This window comes from Aspergillus heteromorphus, assembly GCF_003184545.1.
Source record: "Aspergillus heteromorphus CBS 117.55 chromosome Unknown BO70scaffold_22, whole genome shotgun sequence".
Taxonomy (NCBI): Eukaryota; Fungi; Ascomycota; class Eurotiomycetes; order Eurotiales; family Aspergillaceae; genus Aspergillus; species Aspergillus heteromorphus.
Genome location: NW_020290427.1, coordinates 133,989 through 158,407, shown reverse-complemented (window position 1 = coordinate 158,407; position 24,419 = coordinate 133,989). Strand labels below are relative to the sequence as shown.

The window sequence follows — 24,419 nt, the reverse complement described above, 5'->3', positions numbered from 1 at the left end:
GCACTCAGCCTTGGGCATACGTGGGCTGTAATCCCCTGGATGTACCACCGGTTTGGGTGTGACAGAGAACTTTTTCTGCGGCTCACAGGCTTTTTTAAAGCCAGCTGGCTCGGGCGCTTCCTGGCACAGAACAAACAAGACCAAAAACCCTGCCCCTTCCACGCACTATACATTAAAGCATCAGACAATGGCTCAATACCGTGTTGTGGAGATTAAATGTTTCCGAGTGGGTGAGCCACAGCTGGTGCTCCAAGCCTTTGTCGGAAATGTTTTGAGCCACAATATTCTCACTCTTCAAGGTCAACAAAGAGTCAAAATGGCAACTTGTCATGGATCGGACCTTGCAGTCCAGCACACTAGCGGCATGGACTTTATTGTTCGTGACTTTGTCAGCTTGCGCTTTTGCCGACGCGGCGCGACGAGCATCGAGGAGGAGTCCTTCTACATCCCCGTCGATGAAAGCCTCGACCTTCGGTCTTTTGGTGATGTGGATGTCATTCTAGGCCGGGACAGCTGTGTGAATCTCAAAACGTCTGATGAGAACCTCCTTCGTATAGCCCCCTTAGGGCTGGAGGTACTGAATGAAGGTCAGTACTTGGACGCGTAATAAGAACAACCAGGGCTGACATTTCCTCAGATCAGATCAAACACAACAGGAGAAATCTCGAAGCGAATAGGAAGAAGGCCCAGAAGGCTGACAAGGAAAGACGGGATGTTCAAAAGGAGCGTCGTATGGCTGCAGCTCTTCGACAGACAAACAGATCTTGAATGCTTCTGATGGAGAAGCCCGATGTTCGGTCTCTTTCTGTTTCGGTTTCCTTTCTCTGGTACTTTCCCTTCTCCTGTCAAGTGACTCTCTCATGCTCCTAACAATTTCCCCTTGGAATGCCCCAGAAATCTTGTAATCAGGATCACCGAGCCAGAAGGGTAATCATACCACCGGGGTCCGCACAGGGCGGGAAGTGGTGGAGAAAGAACGCCCCCGAGCTTTCGATGCCAGTTGCACATTCATGACAAAGAGGATATCCCAGAGTCGTGTCCCGCTCGATATCACCTCGTAGGCTACTATATATTCAGGGCACCCTCACCGCAAATGTAGTCCCTCTCACCAGACCCACAAGCCCTCCCATTAACCATACAAGCCGTAGCCTATCGAATAGGTATGACTAGATATATAGTTCAATATTGCATACCGTCCTCCGATGAACTGCGAGAGAAGAGACAGCAGGGGGAGCAGGATGGAAAGGAGATTGTAGAAGAGCCGCCTGAAGCAGAAATTATTGATACCGAGGATCAAGATGGCCACGACATGCAACACTTCCGGACGAAAGCTCTCTCCCAAATCCAAAGCGGCCAGGAAAGCAGCGACGAGCAATATGCCAAAAACCGTGTCCAATACTTGCTGGGGTGTGATCTTGGTCATCGAGAGGTTGAATCTGGAAATCCAACCCTACACTGGACCTCCGCATGCTCCTGGGCGGTTGTTCGTCAAGCCTCTCGGGACTGTCGAGCTGGAGTTCATCATGATGGGACCTCGCAAGCCTCGTCGGGCAAAGGCCACGTTCCTCGTGGTAAAGGATATCCACTACGATCTGGTTATAGGGAGGCAGTCCATGAGAGAGCTCCAGCTCTATCGAGCCGACCCGATGATTGCGGAGTGGTATCGATTTCTCCAGGGTTTGACCCCCCCAGAGGCGTTGTGCTCGAAGTACCGAAAATATTGGCGTCAGCGTGAATCCACTCCAGACAACGCGAAGTACCGAAGTCAATGGCCCAGATTCCGGGACTGAGGATTGTCGGTTGAACAACCTTTCTGATACCGTCCTTTCTTTCCTATATAACTGTTAATTTGATATCCTGTGATTGAGACGTGCATCCAGACATTGAGCATTGTAGATAATACTCCTAGGCATGCATATAGAACCTACGTCTCTGATTGGTGGTGGACTGTCGCCCTGCCCTACCTACAGCGCGGCTACCGGCATGCCAGCACACCTATCCGTGGTAATAACTCCCAGTCTGACTGCATGTAGACAATTTGGGTTTCTCAATCCTACCCAACCGTATGATACCGTAGGATCAGCCATTATTCCAGGTTCTGGAAGGTCAGCGGAGCTGGATCCCGTGAAACAGTCCCCCCCCCAAAAGCTTCACAAGAAAGCCTTGCGTCGGCTTCAATGACTCAACTTCACCTATCAGATGTGAGTATGACATACCGTTCAGCCTGATGCGTCATTTACCCGCCGTGCCTGGTAGCCAGGCTCTCTCTCAGAAAACCATCCGCCGCATTTCCTCTCGGGCGCCACGCACACCCTTCGATCTCCACGTATACGACGATAGTTCATTCCAACAAACGCGAGCTCAAGTGCTTTTGAACTCTTCCCCCAAAGTCAACAAGCAAGATGAGGCAAACTCCCCTCCAAGGCTACGACAAACTAGCGGCCCTGATGACCGTGGACCCTGGATCCTCCATCTTCCGTCGCTTCTCCAAGCTGAACGCCAAGAACCTGCTATACCTCCAAGCCGAGCTGGCCTACGTCCAGGCAGACCTCGACGACATCATCGAAGAGGACATGGTATCCGGTTCCGAAGAGAAAGCGAACTACCCCTTTTCCGTCTGGAGTCTGAAGGGGTCGCCGGAAGAACAGCCGGCACAGTGGGTGAAAGTGCTCGAGGCACGCAGGTTGCTGAATGAGTACAGTACGCTGTCTCCCAGACTGGGTTGTGTCTGCTACTCACCCAAGGGCAATCCCACCCAGACAGCGCCCTCCTCCAACAATCCCGTCTCCTCCACCTGACCCCCCCAGAGACCAGCGATCTCGAGGTCCTCCAGGACTGGCTCGACCGCGAAGAGAGCACGACCATGTTTCTCTCTCCCTTGGACCAATGGCGCGGGGAAAACGAAAAGGACCTCATCTCCCTGTGCAATCGACACGACGGCACCGATTTCTTCACCCGCTGGGTGTATACCCGCTTCGTTCCGTGGTTTCATCGTCGATGGGGCCATCAACGCACCGTATGTCTTCCCTCGTCTGTCTCTTTTCTTTTCTCTCCGTCTTGAAAATGTTGATACCACCCCATCCCAGGACCGAAAAGATATCGAGTCCGGCGTGTGGTACTACGACAACCACACCATTAAGTCCCGGACGTACATCATCAGCCTTCTCATCTCGGGCTTTCTTCCCGCGTCGGCTATCATCGTCGTGTACTTTGTTAGGGATACCGCGGCTAGATTGGTGACCATCTTCGTCTATAATATGATCTTTGTGCTGGTCATGGGGTTGATGGTTAAGGCGAGACGCGTGGAGGTTTTTGCCACGGCAACGGCGTACGTTCAATTCGGGATCCTCAGGTGTGGGATGACGGTTCTTGGCTAATTGGGGGTAGGTTTGCGGCGGTCCAGGTGGCTATGATCACCAATAATGGGGGTTCGTAGGGTGTGGATATCGGGGATGAATGGGATGATAGCAGATAGGATTTGGATCATCTGTGGCCTCGTCTCAGTTTCATTAAAAACAGTTGGAGAGTGGTGCTGTTGAATATGTTGTCAACTTTCACCTACTTCCCTTTGAAACTCTCTGTTTTGTGACAATATACCGGATGGTGGAAAGCCAAAACTTGTTTGGAAACCAAGGAATTCGGGAAGCGAGATTAATTGTCGTGTAACCACTGGCATTTGTCGGTAATGGGTTAGTAAAAATAATAAACTGTTTGTTGAGCCCATCCAAACGCACCCCGCCCGCTGACATATTCATAACGCTTTACTTCAAAGAGACACAAAAGTGGGGACAGGATCGAGGCATAAGAACGATCGAACGTTTCGAAGACAGTTATTGGCCATCTTCAGATCCTGTGATTCCTTCTCCATCATGCCCAATCGATAAGCTTCTTACCCACCATCCTTTTGGTTGCCGATTGATACAGGAGGTTAAATCAGACTACCACCATGGCGTAAGTCCAGCACAAATCGTCGGGGGATGAGCTATAATGTTTATGCTGTCCATCGACTTCGTATCTACATGGAGTCAGATTCCGATGATATGAAAATTCCAATTCTAGGCTTTCCGAGGACGTGAACCCAGTGTAAGTGTGGTCTATGCACCACATGCGCCAAAAGAAAGCACGCAGCGCAATGGTGCTTCTCTGGAAGCCAAGTTTGAAGTGGAGGGGAGTCCGTTCGGACCGAGTGACTTGGGATTATTCTTGGACGACATTCCAGGGCGCTCACACGTCCCCCGGGGCACAAAGAATATTGATTGTATTCCGCGCAGGCCGTCTCTGACTTTCTGGTGGCCATCTTCTCCGACGAGCTGATTGGGGCCTTCTCGGACGCTAAGGTCATCGTGACCGTGCGCGGTGAGGAGAGCTAGCTCGACTCAATCATGGTGACTTTGTGATAGTGGTAGAGTGTCCCTTATACCCGGACAGATACCCTGATGAGGATAATGGTAGACAAATCATTTGCGCTTGTGGCAGAATAGCTTGCCCATGTACGGTAAGGAGAGCTAATTCGCACGTCAAATAATTCGCGCTGGTCGCCGAACTGCTGGTATACGAGGTGAGCGATGATTGGGGGCCTCTGTGTGCGTTTCTGGGCCTGGACGCGCCTTCGAACCCCTTTCCGCGGAGTGTTGACTGGGGGGAATATAAGCAAGCGCATGGGACTGCCGCTTAGTCTTGTATGGGTTAGTCGTGGTTCAGCAGATGTAATATTGGGATAAGCTCCGTTTGAAGTCGATTAAGGAGGCGCTATCTCTTAATATCAACCATTTGGGTACATCCCAACAGGTTGGGTCCGTTTGGACTCTCTCCTGAGAATCCGGTTTCGGAAGCTCATCCCTGGGTCGAGCTATGAAGGAGAGGACTTCAATGGGCAATATTCTCAGACAGTGTCAGTGATTCAATAGAACTAGGCCATTGGGGCGTCATAAGAGAGAATCGAGGGTGTCTCTCAAGGTCCATAAAGTAGCTCTGTGTTATCCCGTGTTATCCCACTCGACACCAATGACAAGGCATTGCATGGCCGATGGCGAATCCTTCTCCGTGGACTGTCAATTAGTATATTCTTTAGACGGCGACGGTGGCGGGGCTAGAACACACTATGGAAGGCTCTAGGCGGGTGAGGGTATGGGTAGTCCAATCTTCAGCATCTTGGTTCCTGTAACCAATTGCCTCCTTAACCTCCAAGTCCGTCTCGCGAAGTAGATACGTATATCCGGTAGTTGCCGCGACTCTCAGATTCGTGTTGTCATGTCCTCAAATGACACGACATTCATATACAGGGTGGGTCGTAGAGCTGTGGTTCATTCCACCAAGGTGACCACGGTCAGCTTCATTCGGGCGGGTTGTTTAAAGTGGGTTGCAGCTCTGGAAAGCGGCAAAGGCAATTTGGCCCACAAAACCGTAGGGCGTTGCAGTCTGCTGACTAAACCGATCGGGGGTCCCACATCCGGCGCGCCAAGAGAACGCCCCAAGGCTGGTCACGCCATTTTGGGCAGGTTTTGTCGAGACATCAACATGGTGCGTATCTATCTGACAGGCACTTGATCGAGCCTAAGGAGTCAAGGACGTCGCCGGGTCGCCGGCATCACGCACCGTCGTCCTCAGACTGAGACGTTCTCAAGCGCACGGCAGGGGCGTATTTTGGCATGTCCCGGTAGATGCTGATTGCCGGCTAATTTTTCCGCCGAGGCCAGGTTTTTCCGTTGGACGTCTACACCGCTGGTGTTTCTACCATTGGAATCCGCTTCCCAATAAGTAGTTATGTCGTCGGCATTCAATCAAGGAACATATTCCTCTTGACGCCTCAGGCTGAGCCGGTGTCCTCGGATATAGCAGGAGACGTCTTTGTGGCTGGCCATTTCCGAGGCATGCAAATCTGCCGCGGCACAATTGGTTTGTTTTGACGCGCAATCCAAGCAGCATCCCTGTTTTCATGCTTGGTTAAGTTGATTGTTCATATTAGATAGCCTCGGGGGAAGGTTCGACCACGAAGCTTGGTTTGTCGGGGTGCATTTGCGGGAGCTTTAATTACTGAACTTCCACCAATCCCAATGTAGAAAGCCGGCGGTGATTTAGGTTCGGAGTCTGGCCGGGGAGATGAAGGGAAGGGAGGGAAGGATGCCAGAGACTGGGACGGGAAGGCCCACGAATGGAGAAATGATACGCGCTCCTCTTTTCCGGAACGAGTAACGCATCAACACCAACGGCCTCGTGAAAGCATTCGGCCGGTCCTTGCGTCATTTTCTGTCAAGTGAGAAAATGTCTCTTAAGCTGTCCCAGGCTGTCAACTCACGACACTAGCAAAACGTGTGCCCTTGCAAGTTGCAACGCCACCAATTCGGTGCTATCAGAACCTCTCCAGTCGCAAACCGCATATATAACTGGGCGCCTTGAAAGTCGAAACTGCTCTCTGAACGACGGGGCGTTCCGGCGCCGGGCCTTGGAAGTGGAAACTGAAGCACACTGGAATTGGGAAGCCCCTGTTTCAGAGCTCGCTGGCTTGGCCGAATCCATCGGTTCCTGGCCTTTCGCCAAGCCCATCTAAAATGGACGACAATATCTCCTCTTTATTAAGCTTATGATAATGAACGTGTTAAGGAGGGCCAGGGTCCGCTGTCATTTGCTTGCGAGGTATCCCCGAACGCTGCAATTGGCGATGGAGTCCCGACCCGCTAGCCCTAAGAAGCTTCTTCGAACGCCTCCACCCGGTTGATCTTCGGTCGACCTGCCTGAATCTCTCTAGCCATTTCACATATAGTTACTCACTGCTTCTTTTGGTGTTGAAGAAACCCCGCCGGGGTCTCCACCCGGAGGTCCTGATCCATATGATGCATTTGTCGGCGGATAACAACACGCCATCTTGAATGGACGAAGAATGGTTCCTATAAGAACAAGTCCTGCCCATGCTCCTCTTGAGTGCTTCAATCATCCAAACAGCCAAGCTTGACGATCAAACACCCTCAACCGCAACCATGGTCAAGTCTATCCTTTCTTCCGCCCTCTTCGCTGCGACCGCTCTGGCCGCCAGCCGCACCACGGCTCCTTCCGGCTCCATTACCGTCGCCAAGTCCGGGGGTGACTACGACACGGTGAGCAACGATCATCCATATCGCAGGCTTGAATCTGTACTGACGGATGGGTTTCCCGCATCCAACAGATCAGCAGTGCCGTTGCTGCTCTTAGCACCACCACCACCGACACTCAGACTATCTTTATCGAAGCTGGCGAGTACGAGGAGCAGGTTCTGGTTCCCGCCCTTGCCGGAAAGCTGATCATTTACGGCGAGACTGAGGAGTAAGTTGGAGTTCTATATCTGAAGGATCGGAGGAGTACTTGGCGTGGCTCCTCCGCATTCGATGATAGCGTCACATGGCTAACGATACCAGTGACACCTCCTACGCTGACAACACCGTGAACGTCACCTACGGTCTGGGTCTGGCTGATGTCTCCAGTGACGATGAGACTGGTGCGTGTTCTCGTCTACCCCATCCCCACGAACTGTGCTGATTATAGATGCAGCTACCTTCCGCATCCACACCTCGAACGCGGCCATCTACAACATCAACTTCATCAACTCCGGCGGTGCCTCTGCTAAGCAGGCCCTGGCTGTCAGCGCCTATGAGACCGAGCAGGGTTTCTACGGTGTCGGCATGTACGGATACCAGGGTATGTAGTCGATCACAAGCTGCGGGTCCCTTTGTACTCTACTAACAGGCATGATCAGACACCCTTCTCGCTGAGACCGGAAACCAGGTCTACCTCAACTCCTACATTGAGGGTGCTATGTATGTCTTGTTATCCAAAGGCATAAAAGGTTATTTGCTTACATGCGGATCAGTGACTTCATCTTTGGCCAGCACGCCCGTGCCTGGTTCCAGAACTGCGACATCCGTGTCGTCGAGGGCCCCAGCTCTGCCTCCATCACTGCCAACGGCCGTAGCTCCGAGACTGACACCTCTTTCTACGTGATCCACAAGTCCACCGTCGCTGCCGCCGCTGGCAACGACGTTGCCTCCGGCACCTACTACCTCGGTACGTTCTCGCATTTCTCTCCCCCCCTCCTCCACTATCCACAAGACTAACAAAACACCCCCAGGCCGCCCCTGGTCCGAGTACGCTCGCGTCTGCTTCCAGGAGACCTCCATGACCGACGTTATCAACGCTCTCGGCTGGACTGAGTGGTCCACCTCCGAGCCCAACACCGAGTACGTCACCTTCGAGGAGTACGACAACACCGGTGCCGGCTCCGAGGGTACCCGTGCCTCCTTCTCCTCCAAGATCTCCACCCCCTACACCATCTCCACCATCCTCGGCTCTGACTACGCCGACTGGGTTGACACCACCTACCTCTAAATGGATCGTGTCGAACTGGAACAACCTCGCCGCAGTAGCTTTGTGGGTTCTGCCTTGGTACCGCAACCTTGCCCTCAGTATATAATTGTTGTTGGTGTTCATGTGTGTATATAACACTTCGATAAGTAATAATTGATTCAATCTTGCTCAGTTGAGCATTGCATTGCGCAGTTTGTTGGTCTTGTGGTGTAGTGTTCATGGATATCTGGAGTTTCTGACGCGTTTCTCAATTTCTCAATCCCTACGCGGATCTCATCCCCGTCATGCAGCACAACGCTCGGTCCTGTAAAGTACCCGATACCCGCTAGAATCCCCGGCAAAAAGATAGTTCCCGCCTCGAGTGTCGTTCCTTGTGACAGGAATAGGATCTGCTATTTGATACAGAAGATAACGTTCCTGCGATATGTGTATCTGCAATGCCCTCGAGGACAGACACATCATTCGCTGCCTTGCAACCCAGAGGACAGACAATCCAGCGCCTCATCCTCCTCGGGCATATCGCGCCCTGTTTTCCCGATCACAGGTGAAATTTCTACCTGGCAGTCGTGCGTCCCAGTCTGTGCACACATCGGGATATTAATAGTGGCCGACTAGACTGGAAACCCGTCACGACAGTCCACAGCTTTCCAATGAGGACTGGCGTTTGGGCGAGGGCCAGGCTGGCTTCGTTCGTGGGGTCCATGCAGCTTAGTCTGGAAAAATGCGATGCGGGAACTATGATCTTCGGGGGTGGCTTGGCTGTCCTGCCGTGTGATGATTTGCAAGGTGGATACAAATCTAGGGGTAGTACGTATTTGACTTGATGTGCATGGATTGTCTTGTGACGCGGCGGTTGAAAATCGCCCTCGATGTTTTCCTGGCTGATATCGCGAGTTGGATCGAGGAGATGTCCGGGGTAGGCTTGGTCGTTTGAGATAGCGATCAAGCGGGGGAGGTGAGGTGAATCTCTGTCTTGGAGGGGGTCATTCGATGTGGGGGTGCAGCAAATAGATGGCTGCTGGTCTGGGATGTGGTATGGACTGGGAAGATCCGGCCCCACGCCTCCACGGCGGGACGTGATCGGCATCGGGCTGCGGGACACTCTGGTAGTACCGTAGTAGTGGTCTGGCGTTTGTGTGATCCCTCCCACTGTCCCACAAGTCAACAGATCCATTATTAACTCCGTCTCATTGGAATTGATTTTGTTAAGGTGTGGGGAGAGCTAGCCTCATAGGGTATACGATATATGGATGGAATGGAGTGGGATGGTTCGTGGAATATAGTGTTGGATATAGACTTCTGATCTCAGATTAGATTTAGCAAGCCAAGGCAGGATAGGGACCCTGATAATATAGGAGAGATTAATGCAACGTGCATATGCATATGTAGTTTGATTGGATACAAAATACTCCCAGGAAGCGAAAGTACGTTGAGACGTCAAACGTCAACTAGGTCCTTTTTATTCCATGGATATCATCTACTCCATAAACGAAGCAGGTACATCCGGTCCCCAAACTGCAAGCGACTCATTTGTGGCAGGCATATACCCAATCGGGGTTTCGTCGTTCACAAGATCCCCATCCGCGTAATGCTCAACCATGTTTCCGGTGGTGTCCCACCAGTAATCGAAAATTTGGGAGCCAAGAATGTGCCTCCCTACGCCCCATACAGACTTATAACCCTTCTTAGCAAGCCACTGGTGCCCCAAATTTTGTGTGTCAAAGTCGTGGACTTCAAATGAGCAGTGATGGACGTGTGATGACTCGTTGGTACTCATGAAGAAACTGTGGTGGTCCACGTAGTCCTGCTTCCTGTCAATATGCGCGAACACCGCGACATTGACCTTTTCGCCATCCTTTTCGACATAGAGGAAGTCGCTCGGAACTATATTAAAATGCCTAGTGTAGAAGTCAAGCATGGCAGGGAAATCCTTGGCGCAGTACCCATAGTGGCCGAGCTAATCCGATTAGACAGTGTATACCATTCGGGGAAGTCAAGCATACCTTGTGCACGGGTGCGGGTCCAAGAACAAATCGCTGAAACTTCCGAATACGATTCTTGTCTGACTCGTAATTGACAGCGAGCTTCTCCGGATACTCACCCGGCTCCGCAAGTGCCTGTCCATGAATAAGATTGACAGGATGACCTTCCGGATCAGTCACCGTCACTAAATGACCCCCACCAGGGTGATCGGTCAGCTCTTTGATAGCACTAGCATTCGGAAGCTCCCGGGCCCTGGATATATCAGTGTCGCACGGTCAATCGCCAAGCCAACAAAGCAACCTACTTGACCAGGTCCTGGTACGACTCGACCTCAAATGTGCCACCAAGAAATGCTCTCGGCCCTTTTCGTGCGTAGTAAACATAGGCGTCCGTGCCGTACCCGCGGTACCAGATCTGATCCTCTGTTATCTTAGCAACCTGGGTACCAAAGTCTGCACAAGTCAATTCCAAGGTATTTTGTGTCTTTGGGCGCTGCAGACCTTTCATAAACGTTGTTAGTTCATCCAAATCAGGATGTTGGTACCGCATGTGTGCCAGTTTCACCAGATGAATCTGCGTATCGCGATTTATGCCACTGCGTTCCCTCCAGGATGTCACAGATTCTTGCTCTGGTCCCTTTGCCGTAACATCCAAGACGGAGGCTCCGTGGAGACGCGTCTGTTGGTGGTTTCTTAGCATTGTGAATGGCATCCGGAGACTCGCATACCGTTTCTTCGAAAGTGCCCATTGTGTGATCGAGGTCGAGTATGGTCCATACAAAGGAATGGTCCAAAGCAATGCAGTCTCGGTTCAAACTTATGCCTTACCATGAAGCGGGGGTGGGGAAGAACTGTGGCGGGGATGCGGGGCTGGTCGGGGTGGTCCCACATCCTCTCTCCGCTGACTGTCCTGTTTTCTGTCTTTTCACCCACGTTTCAACATCTATTCGGTAGTCTAACAGGCTGGCTGCTTACGCGTCAAGTGGGTATTTCCCCCCTCGTGATAGCTGTGGAGACAATGCTCATACCCTGGGTTCTTCCTCCCGTCATGGCTTTTGAAATCAATCAGGCAACACAGATCGCTAACCAATTGTCTCTTTATAGTGCTCCATCGCAAACGCACAAGATACAGCTTATTACCACACGTCCTTCTTTCTTACATCCAGGCAAACTTGCGACTCTGATCCTAGAGCCATAAGCATGTGCTTATCTCAGACAAGATTCCATGCTTGCCGGGCCAGCTAACTCCCGAGAAAAAGGCCCGGACCCAGAGACCCGGTCGACAGGGATGGGCGGGGGATACTCCCATGGGTCGCTTCCGAATGGAAGGATAAGCCAGTGGATTGAGAAGCATCATGACACTATATCTTTCCATGTATTCCCAGGTTTCTCATCAACCCTGGAGTGTCATTTCGCTACCTCATGGTATACATAATGCCCACCCAGACCCACAATTCTGTTGATTGAGTTGCGACACGGACGTGGGATCATCTATACCCAGCATCATGATTCTGTTAGGCGACCGTCAGACAAAGGACCTCTTTCAAGCGTCCCACCGGTCGCAATATGGCTGATCACTTGCTCGACGTAGTCATACCAGACTGATGCTCACTCTTAACTATGAGACGGGTTTCTGTTACACGTGTGCAAAGAGTATATCTGCGTCTCGACTTTCACTAACATAAAGATCCTTTGTATAACCTCCCGTCAGTCTACTGTAGCATATACCACTTCCTCACCAATGACCGGCGGCAGAGCCTGATATTCTTGCAACCCAAATACGGCTTAATGCATGTAGCCTACTATAATCCCACCTGATATATATACGGCGACTTTTACTCCGGGGACTTTGCATGCTCGGAAATATTCCCCTCTGATGCGCTATTGAGCAAAATCACCATATCTATACCCACCCATTGCAGACTGAAGCTGTGTTCTCGCACTCATCAAGCGAGAGCTCTCTCAGCCATTCTCGCTGTCTTGGCTCCTCAGGCACGAGCTGACACTGGTCACATGGCCGTCGATAGTGGGAGCGAGCACGTGGTGGAGGCCGCGGTGACCCACGTCGAGGATGTCCGCGACGAACCTCGACCTCACTTGGACCAACCGACCAGCGCTACATGGGGCTGTAGCAATGGTCAACAACCCAATGGCCTCCTATCCCCGATTGCAATTGTCGGAATGGGGATGAGGTTTCCTGGCAGCATCCGGACCGGGGAAGAGTTCTGGTGCATGTTGGTGGAGAAAAGGAGCGCACTGACTGAAATTCCTCCAACCAGGTACCATGGAGATTCATTCTACCATCCCTCCAAGCCTCACGTTCTCAAAACTAAGTACGGCTACTTCTTCCAGGAAGAGTACCTAGGCAAGGTCGATCCTGGCTTTGTTGGAAAACCTCACGAAGCGAGTAAGCTGGATCCCCAGCAGAGGCTGCTCCTCGAGGTGGTGTGGGAGTGCATGGAAAATGCCGGTCAGATGGACTGGCGAGGCCACGAAGTCGGATGTTTTGTCGGAACATTTGGAGAGGACTGGATGGAGATATCGAGCAAGGACTGTCAGACGACGGATAGATTTAGAGCGATGGGAACTGGTGACTTTGCGCTTGCGAACCGCATTTCATTTGAATTTGACCTCAAAGGTCCAAGGTACGTGGAGCTTCAATCCTTTTGATTATGTCCTCCTTCTCCTCCCAGGTTCTTCCATCTTCGCGTTCCCATCCGCCCGTCTGACACTCTGTCATCGGTAGCATAACTTATAAAACGGCATGTTCATCCTCATTGGTGGCTTTACACGAAGCCTGTCAGGCCATTTATTCTGGAGACTGTTCATCCGCCATCGTTGCTGGCAGCAGCCTCATTTTTTCACCTACCATGTCGATCACCATGTCCGATAATCTTGTGTTGGCTCCCGATGGCAGATGCAAAACATTTGACGCGTCAGCAGATGGCTATGGCCGTGGTGAAGGAATCAATGCGATATACATCAAGCCGCTAGATGCGGCGATACGAGACGGCGATCCCATAAGAGCCATAATCCGCTCAACGGCTACAAACAGCGATGGCAAAACCCCGAATATCTCAACCCCAGATCGATTCAGTCAAGAGCGTCTCATTCGCAAGGCATATCGACGGGCGGGGATCAGTGACGTTTGTCAAACAGCCTTGTTTGAATGCCACGGGACAGGGACAACCATGGGTGATGTAACCGAAACGGAGGCTGTAGCGAGTGTTTTTGGGGAGAAGGGCGTTTTGATTAGTGCAGTAAGTTGTCTTACCATTTCCCATACATTATTTTGAATCTAAATTCTCAAGGTGAAACCAAATGTCGGGCACATGGAAGGCGCATCCGGTCTTACCAGTCTTATTAAGGCTGTTCTTTCATTAGAGAATAGAAAGATTCCTCCTAATATATATTATGAAAATCCAAATCCTGGCAGTAAGTCATCTCAAGTTTTGTGCGATTGCCTACTAAAAACAATAGTCCCATTCAAAGAGGGCAAGTTAGAAGTTCCAATAGAAATGACACCTTGGCCAGAGGGACGTGGAGCTCGAGTGAGCGTCAACAGCTTTGGCATCGGTGGAGCAAATGCACATGTCTGTAATATGACCATTCGACAAGCATGGCTTTGGGATATAATTGCTGATGTGAGATTTAGGTTATTGTAGATGGCTACCAACAACCCCATAGTGAGCCCCAAACACCGCGGAAAAATCATTCGAAAGATCTTTTGGTTGTTTCAGCATGGAGCCCCAGTGCACTCGAAAGCAAGATCGATCAACTACGGGTACATCTGGAGCAAAACCCGGAAGATTTCAGAGACCTTGTTTACACACTCGGTGCTAGGAGGGATCATCTCTCTAACCGTGCTTTTCTGGTAGCGGACAATGACGGTACAGAGCTAGGTCAATTTCAGAGGGCACACATACCTGAAGCTCAGATGTCGGAGGTAATATTTGCGTATACTGGGCAAGGTGCGCAATGGTCCGGGATGGCAAGAGGCCTTATCGAGAGCTATCCACAGTTTCACAGAGATATACGGATAATGGACAGCACTCTCCGAGGTCTTCCGATCCCTCCGAAGTGGAGCATACTTGGTACCACTCAACAAGTCGACTATTCGCACTGGCAAAAATATACTAACAGACATTAGATACATTGATAGATGGCAGTCAAGCTGTCATGGACCGTGCTGAGTGTTCACAGCCATTATGCACCGCTATCCAACTGGCTATAACGAACCTTCTTGCCTCCTGGAATATCCGCCCTTCCAAGGCAGTCGGTCATTCTAGCGGGGAGATTGCCGCTGCATATGCCTGCGGTGCTATCTCCATGGAGGTCGCGATCATCTTAGCATACTATCGCGGTCAGGTATCCGCTCAATGCGAGGGTAAGGGATCGATGTTGGCAGTTGGAATGGATCCCAAGCAGGTCAGCCCATATCTTACAAATGGTGTTGTTATTGCGTGCTACAACAGCCCGGAGAGCGTGACCTTGTCAGGCGATGGTGGTTCGCTAGATGAGATAGAAACAAGGATACGCAGTGACCGACCGGATACTCTCATGAAACGACTCCCTGTATATGTTGCTTACCACTCTAGTAAGTGTAATCCGAATCCATTGAGGGCCCTACTAATGCTTGAAAGATCACATGATTTTTGCAGGCGCTCACTATGAGGAATTGATACGATCGCATGTTACCTACAGTCCGGTTATGACTGCAGACATGTTTTCAACTTTGACTGGGCAGGTAATACACAGTTCCAGCCAGCTAAACTCGGCCTACTGGAGGGCAAACCTTGAGTCGCCGGTGCAGTTCACTTCTGGAATGAGTGAGGCATTGAAATCAACATCTGAAATTCCACAGCCACTTATCATGGAGATCGGACCCCATTCAGCTCTTTCGGGGCCTATTCGTCAGGTGAGCAAGAATATAGAGAGATCATATTCGTATTGCCCAACTGTCATCAGAGGTGACGAAACAGCCGGAACGCTGCTGGGCGCAGTGGGACAAGCATATCTTCACGGGGCTTCAGTTCTCTTTGCAGCAGTGAATGTGATTGGATCATGTCTTAAGAACCTCGCTCCATATCCGTGGCAGTACGAGGATTGGGGATGGGACGAGAGTCGGCCTCCCCGGGAATGGCGCTTGCGGAAATTTCCACAGCATGAATTGCTTGGTTGTCGCACTCTGGAGTCGGGTGACTTGGAGCCCTCTTGGCGGAACATCCTCCGCCTTGATGAAGTTCCCTGGATTTGGGACCACGTTGTCAGTGGCAAAATCGTCTTTCCCTGTGCTGGATACATAGCCATGGTCGTAGAGGCCGCCCGTCAAGTTACAGGATCCGATTCGATATCCCTGCGGGGCTTCTTGATAAGGACAGCTTTGATTCTGGAACCAAATCTGGAATACGAGCTTCTGACCAACATGCGACGAGTGACTGTGAATGATCTAGTGGAATCTTCCTGGTATGAGTTTACAGTCTGTTCTTATGACGGCACCTCGTGGAAAAAGCATTGTGCTGGACAAGTCAAGGGTGTCAGCAACTCCGATATGCCAAAGCCACCAAAGGTCTCAGTTTACCCCAGGTCTGTCTCCTCACCATACCTCTATCGGCAGCTACAAAAGGCTGGGTTGAAATATGGAAAGCAGTTTCAGGGCCTGCAGCAAATAACTGCCAGTCCTTCAACCTATGAAGCTGCTGCGATAGTGAATGATGATCCTCAACTTCACGATAGCCGTTATCTAATCCATCCTGTGGTAATCGACCAGTGCCTACAGTTACACTCTGTTGCAGCATGCCGTGGCCTCGCACTTGACCTTGGGATAGTGGGGGTCCCTTCCTACATCGGTGAGGTATGCATAACCAAAAGCACCGACTCCATGTCCTTAGGTGTCCGTCCCAGCCCTGACGCTACAACATCCGGTGGTGGCCTCGGTGGCGATGCATATCTTGTTCGTGGTGATGGGGATCTCGCGTTATCCATGCGCGATGCCCGGTTTTTTGCTCTCGAGAGCGATGGAAAGCAGGTACGTCAAGAGCCGTTTATGTGCTCTTATATGGATTCTCATCCAGATATTCGTCTCAACACTGTCATTGGTTCGGTTAAGAAGGCCGCTGTAGACACAGGACTAGAGGTAGCAGCAAAGCTCGCTCTTCTGGTGATGCTAGATTTTGATGTTCTGGTCCGTAATCTCACCCCCAGTCTGCCTCACATGATAAAATATCAGAAATGGATACAGTCCGAGGCGCTCCAAATAAAAACGGGAGAATACCACGGTATCAAGGAGGGACAAAAATGGGCGCGGTTAAACTCCGGCGAACGACAAGGAATTTGGGAGACGCTGCTGGACAAAATCCCCGATGTCCGACTGTCGGGGTTCTTTTCGGATGCCAAGTCTTGCCTGGAGGAGGAAATGGACTCACTGATGACAGGGAAATCATCCGCGGCCCAGATTTTGCCCCCGCGAGATTCCTGGAAGGACCTTTACGCATACGCCGTTGACAACTTCGATTGGAGTCGGTTTTTTAATCTCGTCGGGCATTCCAATCCCCAGCTACGGATTCTGGAAATCGGCGCTGGAACGGGTTCCGCTACGACTGCGGCTCTTAGAACTCTTGTCGATTCCCGCGGTGATCGCTCCTTCTCTCGATTTGTGGTTACGGATGTGACTGCTGGCTTCTTGATCCCGCTTCAAGAGAAATACGGTAGTCAGCTCGAGTATGCGGTCTTGGATGTCTCGCTCCCCCCCGCAGGTCAGGGTTTTGATGCTGGTGGCTTCGATCTTATCATCGCGTCCAATGTAATACACGCCACACCAAGCTTGAGCGAGGCACTTGCAAATGTCAGGACACTTCTGAGTCCTGGGGGCTGGCTCTTGCTTCACGAGCTTTCTTCTGGTATGGTCAGATGTTGAAACTGTTTAGATGTCTGCTAACTACTAATTCTTAGGCATTCCTTATGTTGATTGGGCGATGGTATGTTTATGTTTCCGCTGCCACCTTCCCTTTCCTTTTTAAATCTTTTGTCCAGAAGTAGAACTAAACTCATCTTCGATCACAGGGTACCCTTCCCGGGTGGTGGTTGGGAGATTCAGACCAACGTCTTGATCGACCATACGTGGCGCTAGAGAGATGGAATGATGAGCTCGTCAAGACAGGTTTTACCAGGGTTGAAGATATTGCATACGATGCGGAATCACCACGTCAACTGTGTGCCACAATGATAGCGAGAGTTGCACCGTCGAAGCCGACAGCCCGATTTATCAATATTCTTGGAACCCCAGAAATCCAACAATATCCCTGGGCGTCAGTATTTGGGAATAAGCTTTCCCTACGCGGGTATTCCATCCGATGGTGCAATCTCGGGGAAGCCCCTGAAGAGGGCGATGTGATTTCACTCCTCGACCTTGAACGTCCCTTACTCTATGAAATTTCCGAACAGTCCTACACCCAGATCAAAGATTTTTTGTCTCTAGGTCGACGGACACTCTGGGTTACACGTTCGTCCCAAAAGCAATGTTCAGATCCCCGCTACGGACTCGTCCAAGGATTCGGCCGCAGTATCCGTCTTGAGTCTGGCATCGATTTCAAGACCATTGAACTAGACAAGTTCAACGATACCGCAGCCAATGTCTTGATTCGCGTGTGTGAGCATATATTCAATGAAGTTCAGAATCCCTCGGGTAGGGACTTCGAGTATTCCATTGAAGGCGACACCGTTTATACAATGCGGTGCCACCGTCTTTCAATGCAGGAGCAGCTCGAGTCTCCAGGTGGCTGTGGACCCCTTCGCCTCCATCCTGAAACACGCGGCATTCTGGACACACTGCAGTGGGTTGAGGAGGAGGATCAGCAGGTCCTTGGGCCAGATGAGCTTGAAGTGGATATGAAGTATTTCAGTCTGAACTTCAAGGATCTCATGTTAGCACTGGGGCTCCTTGGGGCAAACCTGCCTCTGGGTATAGAGGGGAGCGGAATTGTCCGCAGGACCGGCTCCAAAGTAACTGATATCCATGAAGGCGATGCCGTCATAGTCATTCAACAAGGTACATTTAGAACGCAGTTAGTAACAAAGGATGTAAATTGCATGCGCATTCCAGAGGAGATTACACTCGAACAGGCATCGGCGATGCCTTGCGTCTACGCGACCGCAATTTACTCACTTCTGACGATAGGGAACTTGATCAAAGGAGAGGTGAGATTCTGCTCATTATACATATAATTTGTTTCTAACCTGGTATCTCCTAGTCTGTCCTCATTCATGCTGCTTGTGGTGGTGTCGGACTTGCGGCTATTGATATTTGCCGTATGGTTGGTGCCGAGGTATGGCTTCACATCCAACCCCTACAACTAATGCTAACAACCTGCATAGATATATGCCACAGTCAGCAGTGAGGAGAAGATTCAATTCCTCATCAAAAATTTCAATATACCACGAGAGCGAATATTCGATTCTCGCAGCGTCTCGTTCCGGAGCGGTGTTATGAATGCGACAAAAGGACGCGGCGTCGATCTAGTCCTGAATTCCCTCGCTGGCGAACTTCTACACGCATCCTGGGATTGTGTCGCTGCCATGGGCAAGATGATCGAAATCGGCAAGCGTGATATGCTCGAACATGGAAAGCTCGCGATGGTACATTTTGCAAATAATCGCTCGTTCCATGGTGTGGATTTGAGTGAGATGCTCGCTGACTGTCCAAATCTTGTTCGGGAGTATGTTTCTTTCCATTTCTGAAACTCAAGCAGTACGACAACCTACTGACGAATCTCACCTAGTTCGATTGATGAAATGTTTACCTATTGCCAGGAGGGGCGACTGGAAGCGCGACTATTCCCAAGGATGTTTGAGGGTTGTGACATGGCAGCTGCATTCCGCCATATGCAAACCGGCAAGCACATTGGCAAAATAGTCGTCAAGATGCCAGACAATCCTCAAACGCTGAAAGACAGGCCAGTAGAGAGGAAATATGCCTTCTCCCCGACAAAGTCCTATCTTCTAGTCGGTGGCTATGGGGGTATTGGTCGACTACTGGTAACGTGGATAGTCACACAAGGGGCCCGGCACTTGGTGGTAATGTCGCGATCTGCGGGTCAATCTCAATCCGATCAAAGCTTTACCAAGGAATTGGAAAGTCAAGGTTGTACCGTGACCATCGTCCATGGTAGCGTTGAGGACATGAACAGTGTCAAGCAAGCTGTCTCCGCCAGCGAGCACCCGCTCGCTGGAGTTGTCAATCTCTCTCTTGTTCTCCAAGTAAGCACCCACTCCCTCAGTCGAGGATGTTGCAATACACCTACTAAGCCTTCGTCTCCACAGGATGAATTCCTCGCAAAAATGTCCTACGATCAATGGATCGCTCCCCAAGGCCCGAAGATCGGGGGCGCATGGAACCTCCACAACGCCTGTTCCGACAAGCAGCTAGACTTCTTCGTCCTCTTCAGCTCCGTTGTAGGAACAGTCGGTAACCCAGGGCAATCCAACTACGGCGCCAGCAACGCCTTCGTCGACGCATTCGTAACATACCGCCGGTCCCTAGGCCTCCCAGCCTCGCGCGTGACGCTCGGCGCCGTCGAAGAAGTCGGCAACTTCAGTCGCAACACGCGACTCCTGGAACTGTTCCGCGCGCAATCACGATTCTCCCTCTTCGAAAAAGATGTCATCGACGCATTCCGGCTCGCGTTACCACACACTACCCCCACCAACCCTCCCTCTCTCGTCCATCCTCCGCTCGACATCATCGTCGGGGTCACCTCCTTCCTCAACCCCGGCCAGATGGACAGCGAAAAAGCGTTCTTCGAACAAGACGCCCGATTCAACATCCCCTCCCTGATGAAAACGAATAAAACAACCGAACGCAATCAGGAAGACGACATTCTCCTTCGTCTGTTCGAATCCATCGCGAACAACCCCTCGTACTTGAATGACCCTCAATGCGAAAGTATCATCATCCAAGAACTGGGAAAGCGTGTAGGAAACTTCTCTGCGCAGACGGGCCTCGACGACAAGCAGGTCGCTAGCCTCCCGATCGATTCCCTCATGGGTCTCGAGGTCAAGTACTGGATCCGACGGAGTCTGGATCTCGAAACATCCGTCTTGGAAATCGCCCAGGCAAAGACTGTCGCCGGCGTGGCGGCGTTGGTTATGAGTGGGCTGCAGGCGAAGTATGGGACTAATTAATCCATTCTGTGATTTGCTTCTTTTTGTACGTGATTTCAGGATGTCGGGAGTCTGTGGACAATCGACCAGTCCGTGTTGGTTGCGTGGACTCGATTTATTTGTGGCCAAGGCCGGGTTTTGTGATGTTTGTATTTGTGTTTGTGTTTTGTTTATTGTGCTGATAAGTGATGATTTCGGAGAATTCCTGTTCTTTATTCTAACCCAATTGAGCTGAGCTATCGTATCTTTGAGCTGCGCTTGGTCCCCAACATCGTCAACGAGGCTGCCCGCTTTATCTGTCTGTATTTCGAACTGCTCCGTGGTGCAAGGTTCATAAATTGATACGTAGAACCCGGAGAACCCTTCCTTGTATTCTATGACACAAAGATTTATTGCGACGCGCCTTCCCCGATATTATAGCCGAGCGGTTGGGAATGTAGTACTTCACGCCGGTTCGATCCCGACCGACGCCTTCCTTGAATTATGATTTTTCTTTCTCTCATGTTTTTTCCAGGCTTACTACTGTGCACTTGTCCTGGGGTTGAGATCCATTTACACATCGCTCTATTTCCTTTGTATTATATCTTTGTTTGGTGGTTTGTTGTGAATGACAATGATCTCGGCAGTTGCGACCCGATCATTGCCGGGTCCCGAGAGAATGAACCAGATAACCGAACCGAGAGACGGACCGCTGGGTCGCTTTTGATCAATCAATACAGGGGTGCCACGAGGCTTGGGTCTTAATCTGCTTGGTTTGAAGGATGATGGTAACTTGCATAAAATACGTATGATGAGAGATTTTATTGCGTTACATATAAATTCGAAGCGTGAGGAACAAAGTTCTTTAACCAGCCCAGAAATATATATTTAGAGCTACGGGTTCTTTGGGAATCATCAGGCGAACTGGACGGCAAAAGACCACATAGATTCAAGTCTACCCATAGAGATGACCTAACATACACTGGATTGCCCCTCTCAATTACGATATAGTATCCTGACAGGAGGCAAAGATAAACCGATCTGGTCGGACAATGATGTATCTTCCCTGGACCTTGTCCCGTAGGAGATGTGGATCGTAGTCCAATGGTTTCGGTCGGGAATCACACAGCGGAGAGCCAGCAAATTCTTCTGCGCTCGCGATCTGGAAGACGCTTCTAGTTTTTGATTGATCTTTCATCTCAATAGTTTCCAGGATGATGGGGATGTCGTTTGAATGGAACTCCCTGCGAGACCATTCATCGATTCTTTCAAGTGCTTCTGTCACTGGGATCAGCTCAGAGCTACTTTCCAGGTATACAAATAATCGGAAAAGGGACTTGATCTCTGAGCCAAGGATGACATTATTTGTGAATAGGACTTTTCCTTTCCATTGTGCGACAGTATACCTGAGGGAGATAGAGACCGCCGTTGAGATCGGGCATGAAGGGCATCCCAGCAGAGTATCTGTATTGGACAAGGGAAGTCTTTCGTTGACCGTGTTGTAGTTGGCGTCTCCAGCTTGGAATGAGCTGGATAAACCGGAGGTACCAGTCACGTACGAAGATATTTATAGGGTGCGTCTCGCAAACCATGCGTCCATTTTCCACTGTTGTCGCTAAAGATAGCTCTAGCTGCTGTTTACGTTCTTGGTGCCATGCTTTCAGAATTTGATGATGGCTTTTCTGGGTGGGCTGGTAGCGACAAAGTGTGGCTAGACGCCAGGATAGTGAGATTGCATCTCGGAAGCCGGACGCTATTCATTGTCCACCGACTGATATTGTGAGTACTGGGATATGCGTAAAGGCGGGATATCTGGTATCTTACATGGAGGGAAAACATGAGCCGCATCGCCGCACAGAATTACTCGATCCTTGGACCACATGTTGCATGTGCGCGATGAAAATGAAAATGGACGACAGCGTGGCACTTCAATGCAATCTTCCGGGAACTGCACGGGTTGAGAGAGCCTGTAGGGTCAGACTGGTTGTGTGGGGCAATTGAGAAACGGATACACTTACTTGTACCGACTTCCACTATGCGTGAGATAGGGAAAAACAATCCGTCGCATGACCTCAGGCTTGGCCATTTCAAATCCATCTTCTCCACTTCGAATGATATACTCGAACCTCCACAGCTGATCGGCGGGTAGGCCAAAGCGCCCACAGACTGCTGGCCGATCCGGATTGCATAGAAAACGAAACTCGGGAGGAAAGAACTGGTCATACACTTGCTCAGGCGTGTATCCTAAATGCCATAAAGGAAAATTTGGATGGGACTGTGGTGTTGGAACCGTGATTTGCCAATTCAATGCCACCCAGGTTTCCTCGTAGAAAGCACTTCTCGAGGATCAGCGACCAGTCAAGTCCAGAAACGCCCAGTAAACCTACTCGTGGAACTTCTCCAATATGACGCTTTTTGCCTCCAAGTAATGCTTTTGGGTGTAGCCGGTCTTTCCGTCCGCACCGACGAAGAACCTTGCTCGAATGTTATTTTCCACCCCTGTCGGGTCGCGATAGGTACAGTACTACTGTCCACTTCTTGTCTTCATTTAAGCTGATGACGGTTGAATTGCATTGTAGCGAGCAGAAGGAGGGGTGCATGACCTCCCTCATCTGAATTTCAAGTACTGGCTGTTTGTGACCGATGAACCCAGCATGACCAGTGACACCAGCAGTCTGACGACTATTAACCGATTAGAAGTATAATAAGACGCACAGGGCCTACTGTGTTGTAGTCCAAGGCAAGAATTGGCTTCTTATGCATGTCGCAGTCAGCTCCGCTGACAAAACCGAAATTCCCCATACCTTGTTTGGGTTGTCAATCCTGTTAGCCTATCACGATGTACACATGGGCCAGCCTACATGTCTTCGTATATATGTTGTCGTAAAGTCCCAGCCCTTGCAGAAAGCGAATACCATCATCGTCCAGTGCTATCCCGCGGGGATCGGTGGTGATTGCTGGTTCTTTTTAGAGGACGACATTGAAGACGCCCATGCGGTCGAGGTAAGCGGACAGCAAAGCACCGGTCAAGCCACATCCGCAGATGATGACATCGGTGGTTTCTGAAAAGAACTGGTTGGCAATTGTGGACTGCTATTAGTATCGTGGGAAGGGTGTCAGAAATGTTCTTCTTTCAAAGAAGACTAGATGCTGGAGGAGAAGAGAGAGATACCTGATTGCGGGACACCGCATCGGGGGCCCTTGCATGGCTAGTTCATTCAGCGATGAACATGCAGAAAAAAAGACACCAATTCATTGGATAAGGCTGAGCCATGTACGTAGCGTTGCGAAAGTGTGGAGAGGAAGAGAGAAGCGGAGGAGATGAGGAGACGAGAAGACGAGGAGACGAGGAGGTGGATGGTAATCCGGAAGTCTGGAAGCCTGGAAGCCTGGGAGGCTGACCGGGATGGATGAACCCCTCGCTGCGTTTGGATACCCCGCTACGAGGCCAGGGAATCCCTCACGCAGCACCCGCAAACTCAACGGAGAAATTACTGGGGATTCGAGCTCGAGATACAAATCTCAAGCAAGCTCATCACCAATGATTTTGATTTTGGCGCGATAGGGCCCGCAGTGGGAAGGATTGATCGGAAAAGGTGAGTCCGGGATCAGGTGCATGACCTAGGTGGCCTTGATTGGTCAAACATTTGGGTATCACTCAGTAGTACTCCGTAGACTATCGCTCATAAACCCGATCCAACGTAAAAAGGCGGCCTATAGCTATGTTACTAGTACGGAGTACAGAGGTTCTATGAAGTAAGTCCTCGCGTTAGAGGGGCGAAGTTTACACTAATATGGACGGTGGGCCAGAAGAAATCGCATGTTTTGTAGCCGCCAGATTAACAAAGACATCGATCTGGATGAAATTGAGCCTGACTCACAAAAGGTTTAGCTTCCTTGAGTCGCAAGAGAGGAAAACAACAGATCAGTTGACCAAAGTCCTAGTAACATAGGCCCAGAGAGTAT

General features: G+C 50.6%; 8 protein-coding genes across 8 annotated transcripts; 5 read left to right on the top strand and 3 right to left on the bottom strand.

Annotated features, from left to right (window-relative positions):
• Positions 1 to 187: 187 nt before the first annotated feature.
• Positions 188 to 768, top strand: BO70DRAFT_354516 (uncharacterized protein; the record flags this gene model as incomplete). The annotated part of the gene is made up of 2 exons (XM_025541866.1): positions 188 to 587; positions 638 to 768. 2 exons carry the CDS (start codon positions 188 to 190, stop codon positions 766 to 768), a joined length of 531 nt encoding a protein of 176 aa, XP_025397158.1.
• A 465-nt stretch (positions 769 to 1,233) lies between these two features.
• BO70DRAFT_431024 (uncharacterized protein) lies at positions 1,234 to 1,790 on the top strand (the record flags this gene model as incomplete). The annotated part of the gene is made up of 1 exon (XM_025548204.1): positions 1,234 to 1,790. Exon 1 carries the CDS (start codon positions 1,299 to 1,301, stop codon positions 1,788 to 1,790), a length of 492 nt encoding a protein of 163 aa, XP_025397157.1. The 5' UTR covers positions 1,234 to 1,298.
• Positions 1,791 to 2,402: 612 nt separating this feature from the next.
• BO70DRAFT_431023 (uncharacterized protein) lies at positions 2,403 to 3,436 on the top strand (the record flags this gene model as incomplete). Its single annotated transcript, XM_025548203.1, has 4 exons — positions 2,403 to 2,700; positions 2,808 to 3,016; positions 3,087 to 3,328; positions 3,388 to 3,436. The coding sequence occupies 4 exons, from the start codon at positions 2,403 to 2,405 to the stop codon at positions 3,434 to 3,436; spliced, it is 798 nt and encodes a 265-aa protein (XP_025397156.1).
• A 3,472-nt stretch (positions 3,437 to 6,908) lies between these two features.
• Positions 6,909 to 8,355, top strand: pmeA (putative pectin methylesterase; the record flags this gene model as incomplete). The annotated part of the gene is made up of 7 exons (XM_025547305.1): positions 6,909 to 7,091; positions 7,160 to 7,296; positions 7,389 to 7,468; positions 7,522 to 7,668; positions 7,727 to 7,787; positions 7,841 to 8,034; positions 8,099 to 8,355. The coding sequence occupies exons 1-7, from the start codon at positions 6,975 to 6,977 to the stop codon at positions 8,353 to 8,355; spliced, it is 993 nt and encodes a 330-aa protein (XP_025397155.1). The 5' UTR covers positions 6,909 to 6,974.
• A 437-nt stretch (positions 8,356 to 8,792) lies between these two features.
• On the bottom strand, positions 8,793 to 9,508 carry BO70DRAFT_412118 (uncharacterized protein; the record flags this gene model as incomplete). Its single annotated transcript, XM_025547304.1, has 2 exons — positions 8,793 to 8,860; positions 8,923 to 9,508. 2 exons carry the CDS (start codon positions 9,506 to 9,508, stop codon positions 8,793 to 8,795), a joined length of 654 nt encoding a protein of 217 aa, XP_025397154.1.
• Positions 9,509 to 9,786: 278 nt separating this feature from the next.
• BO70DRAFT_364117 (trihydroxytoluene oxygenase) lies at positions 9,787 to 11,125 on the bottom strand. The gene is made up of 5 exons (XM_025543733.1): positions 11,045 to 11,125; positions 10,818 to 10,995; positions 10,622 to 10,769; positions 10,338 to 10,569; positions 9,787 to 10,291 (listed from the first exon to the last, which is right to left on the bottom strand). Exons 1-5 carry the CDS (start codon positions 11,063 to 11,065, stop codon positions 9,812 to 9,814), a joined length of 1,059 nt encoding a protein of 352 aa, XP_025397153.1. The 5' UTR covers positions 11,066 to 11,125; the 3' UTR covers positions 9,787 to 9,811.
• A 1,302-nt stretch (positions 11,126 to 12,427) lies between these two features.
• On the top strand, positions 12,428 to 20,710 carry BO70DRAFT_431020 (fatty acid synthase S-acetyltransferase). The gene is made up of 11 exons (XM_025548202.1): positions 12,428 to 12,961; positions 13,063 to 13,576; positions 13,972 to 14,410; positions 14,467 to 14,913; positions 14,960 to 17,215; positions 17,268 to 17,293; positions 17,379 to 18,512; positions 18,566 to 18,640; positions 18,690 to 19,030; positions 19,094 to 19,571; positions 19,635 to 20,710. The coding sequence occupies exons 1-11, from the start codon at positions 12,498 to 12,500 to the stop codon at positions 20,493 to 20,495; spliced, it is 7,035 nt and encodes a 2,344-aa protein (XP_025397152.1). The 5' UTR covers positions 12,428 to 12,497; the 3' UTR covers positions 20,496 to 20,710.
• A 743-nt stretch (positions 20,711 to 21,453) lies between these two features.
• BO70DRAFT_388814 (putative monooxygenase) lies at positions 21,454 to 24,178 on the bottom strand (the record flags this gene model as incomplete). The annotated part of the gene is made up of 10 exons (XM_025546018.1): positions 23,993 to 24,178; positions 23,477 to 23,515; positions 23,315 to 23,416; positions 23,178 to 23,257; positions 22,974 to 23,128; positions 22,841 to 22,927; positions 22,472 to 22,789; positions 22,278 to 22,420; positions 21,832 to 22,206; positions 21,454 to 21,797 (listed from the first exon to the last, which is right to left on the bottom strand). Exons 1-10 carry the CDS (start codon positions 24,069 to 24,071, stop codon positions 21,454 to 21,456), a joined length of 1,722 nt encoding a protein of 573 aa, XP_025397151.1. The 5' UTR covers positions 24,072 to 24,178.
• Between the last annotated feature and the right edge of the window lie 241 nt (positions 24,179 to 24,419).

Excerpts from the sequence above, each read along its gene's own strand:
- BO70DRAFT_364117 (XM_025543733.1), bottom strand. The coding sequence starts at position 11,065 with ATGGGCACTTTCGAAGAAACG. Across the intron at positions 10,996-11,044 it reads TGGGCACTTTCGAAGAAACG|ACGCGTCTCCACGGAGCCTC; the intron begins GTATGCGAGTCT and ends AACCACCAACAG. Across the intron at positions 10,292-10,337 it reads GACCCGCACCCGTGCACAAG|CTCGGCCACTATGGGTACTG; the intron begins GTATGCTTGACT and ends TAATCGGATTAG.
- BO70DRAFT_431020 (XM_025548202.1), top strand. The coding sequence starts at position 12,498 with ATGGGGATGAGGTTTCCTGGCAGCATCCGGACCGGGGAAGAGTTCTGG. Across the intron at positions 14,914-14,959 it reads ATATGTTGCTTACCACTCTA|ATCACATGATTTTTGCAGGC; the intron begins GTAAGTGTAATC and ends AATGCTTGAAAG. Across the intron at positions 19,572-19,634 it reads ATCTCTCTCTTGTTCTCCAA|GATGAATTCCTCGCAAAAAT; the intron begins GTAAGCACCCAC and ends TCGTCTCCACAG.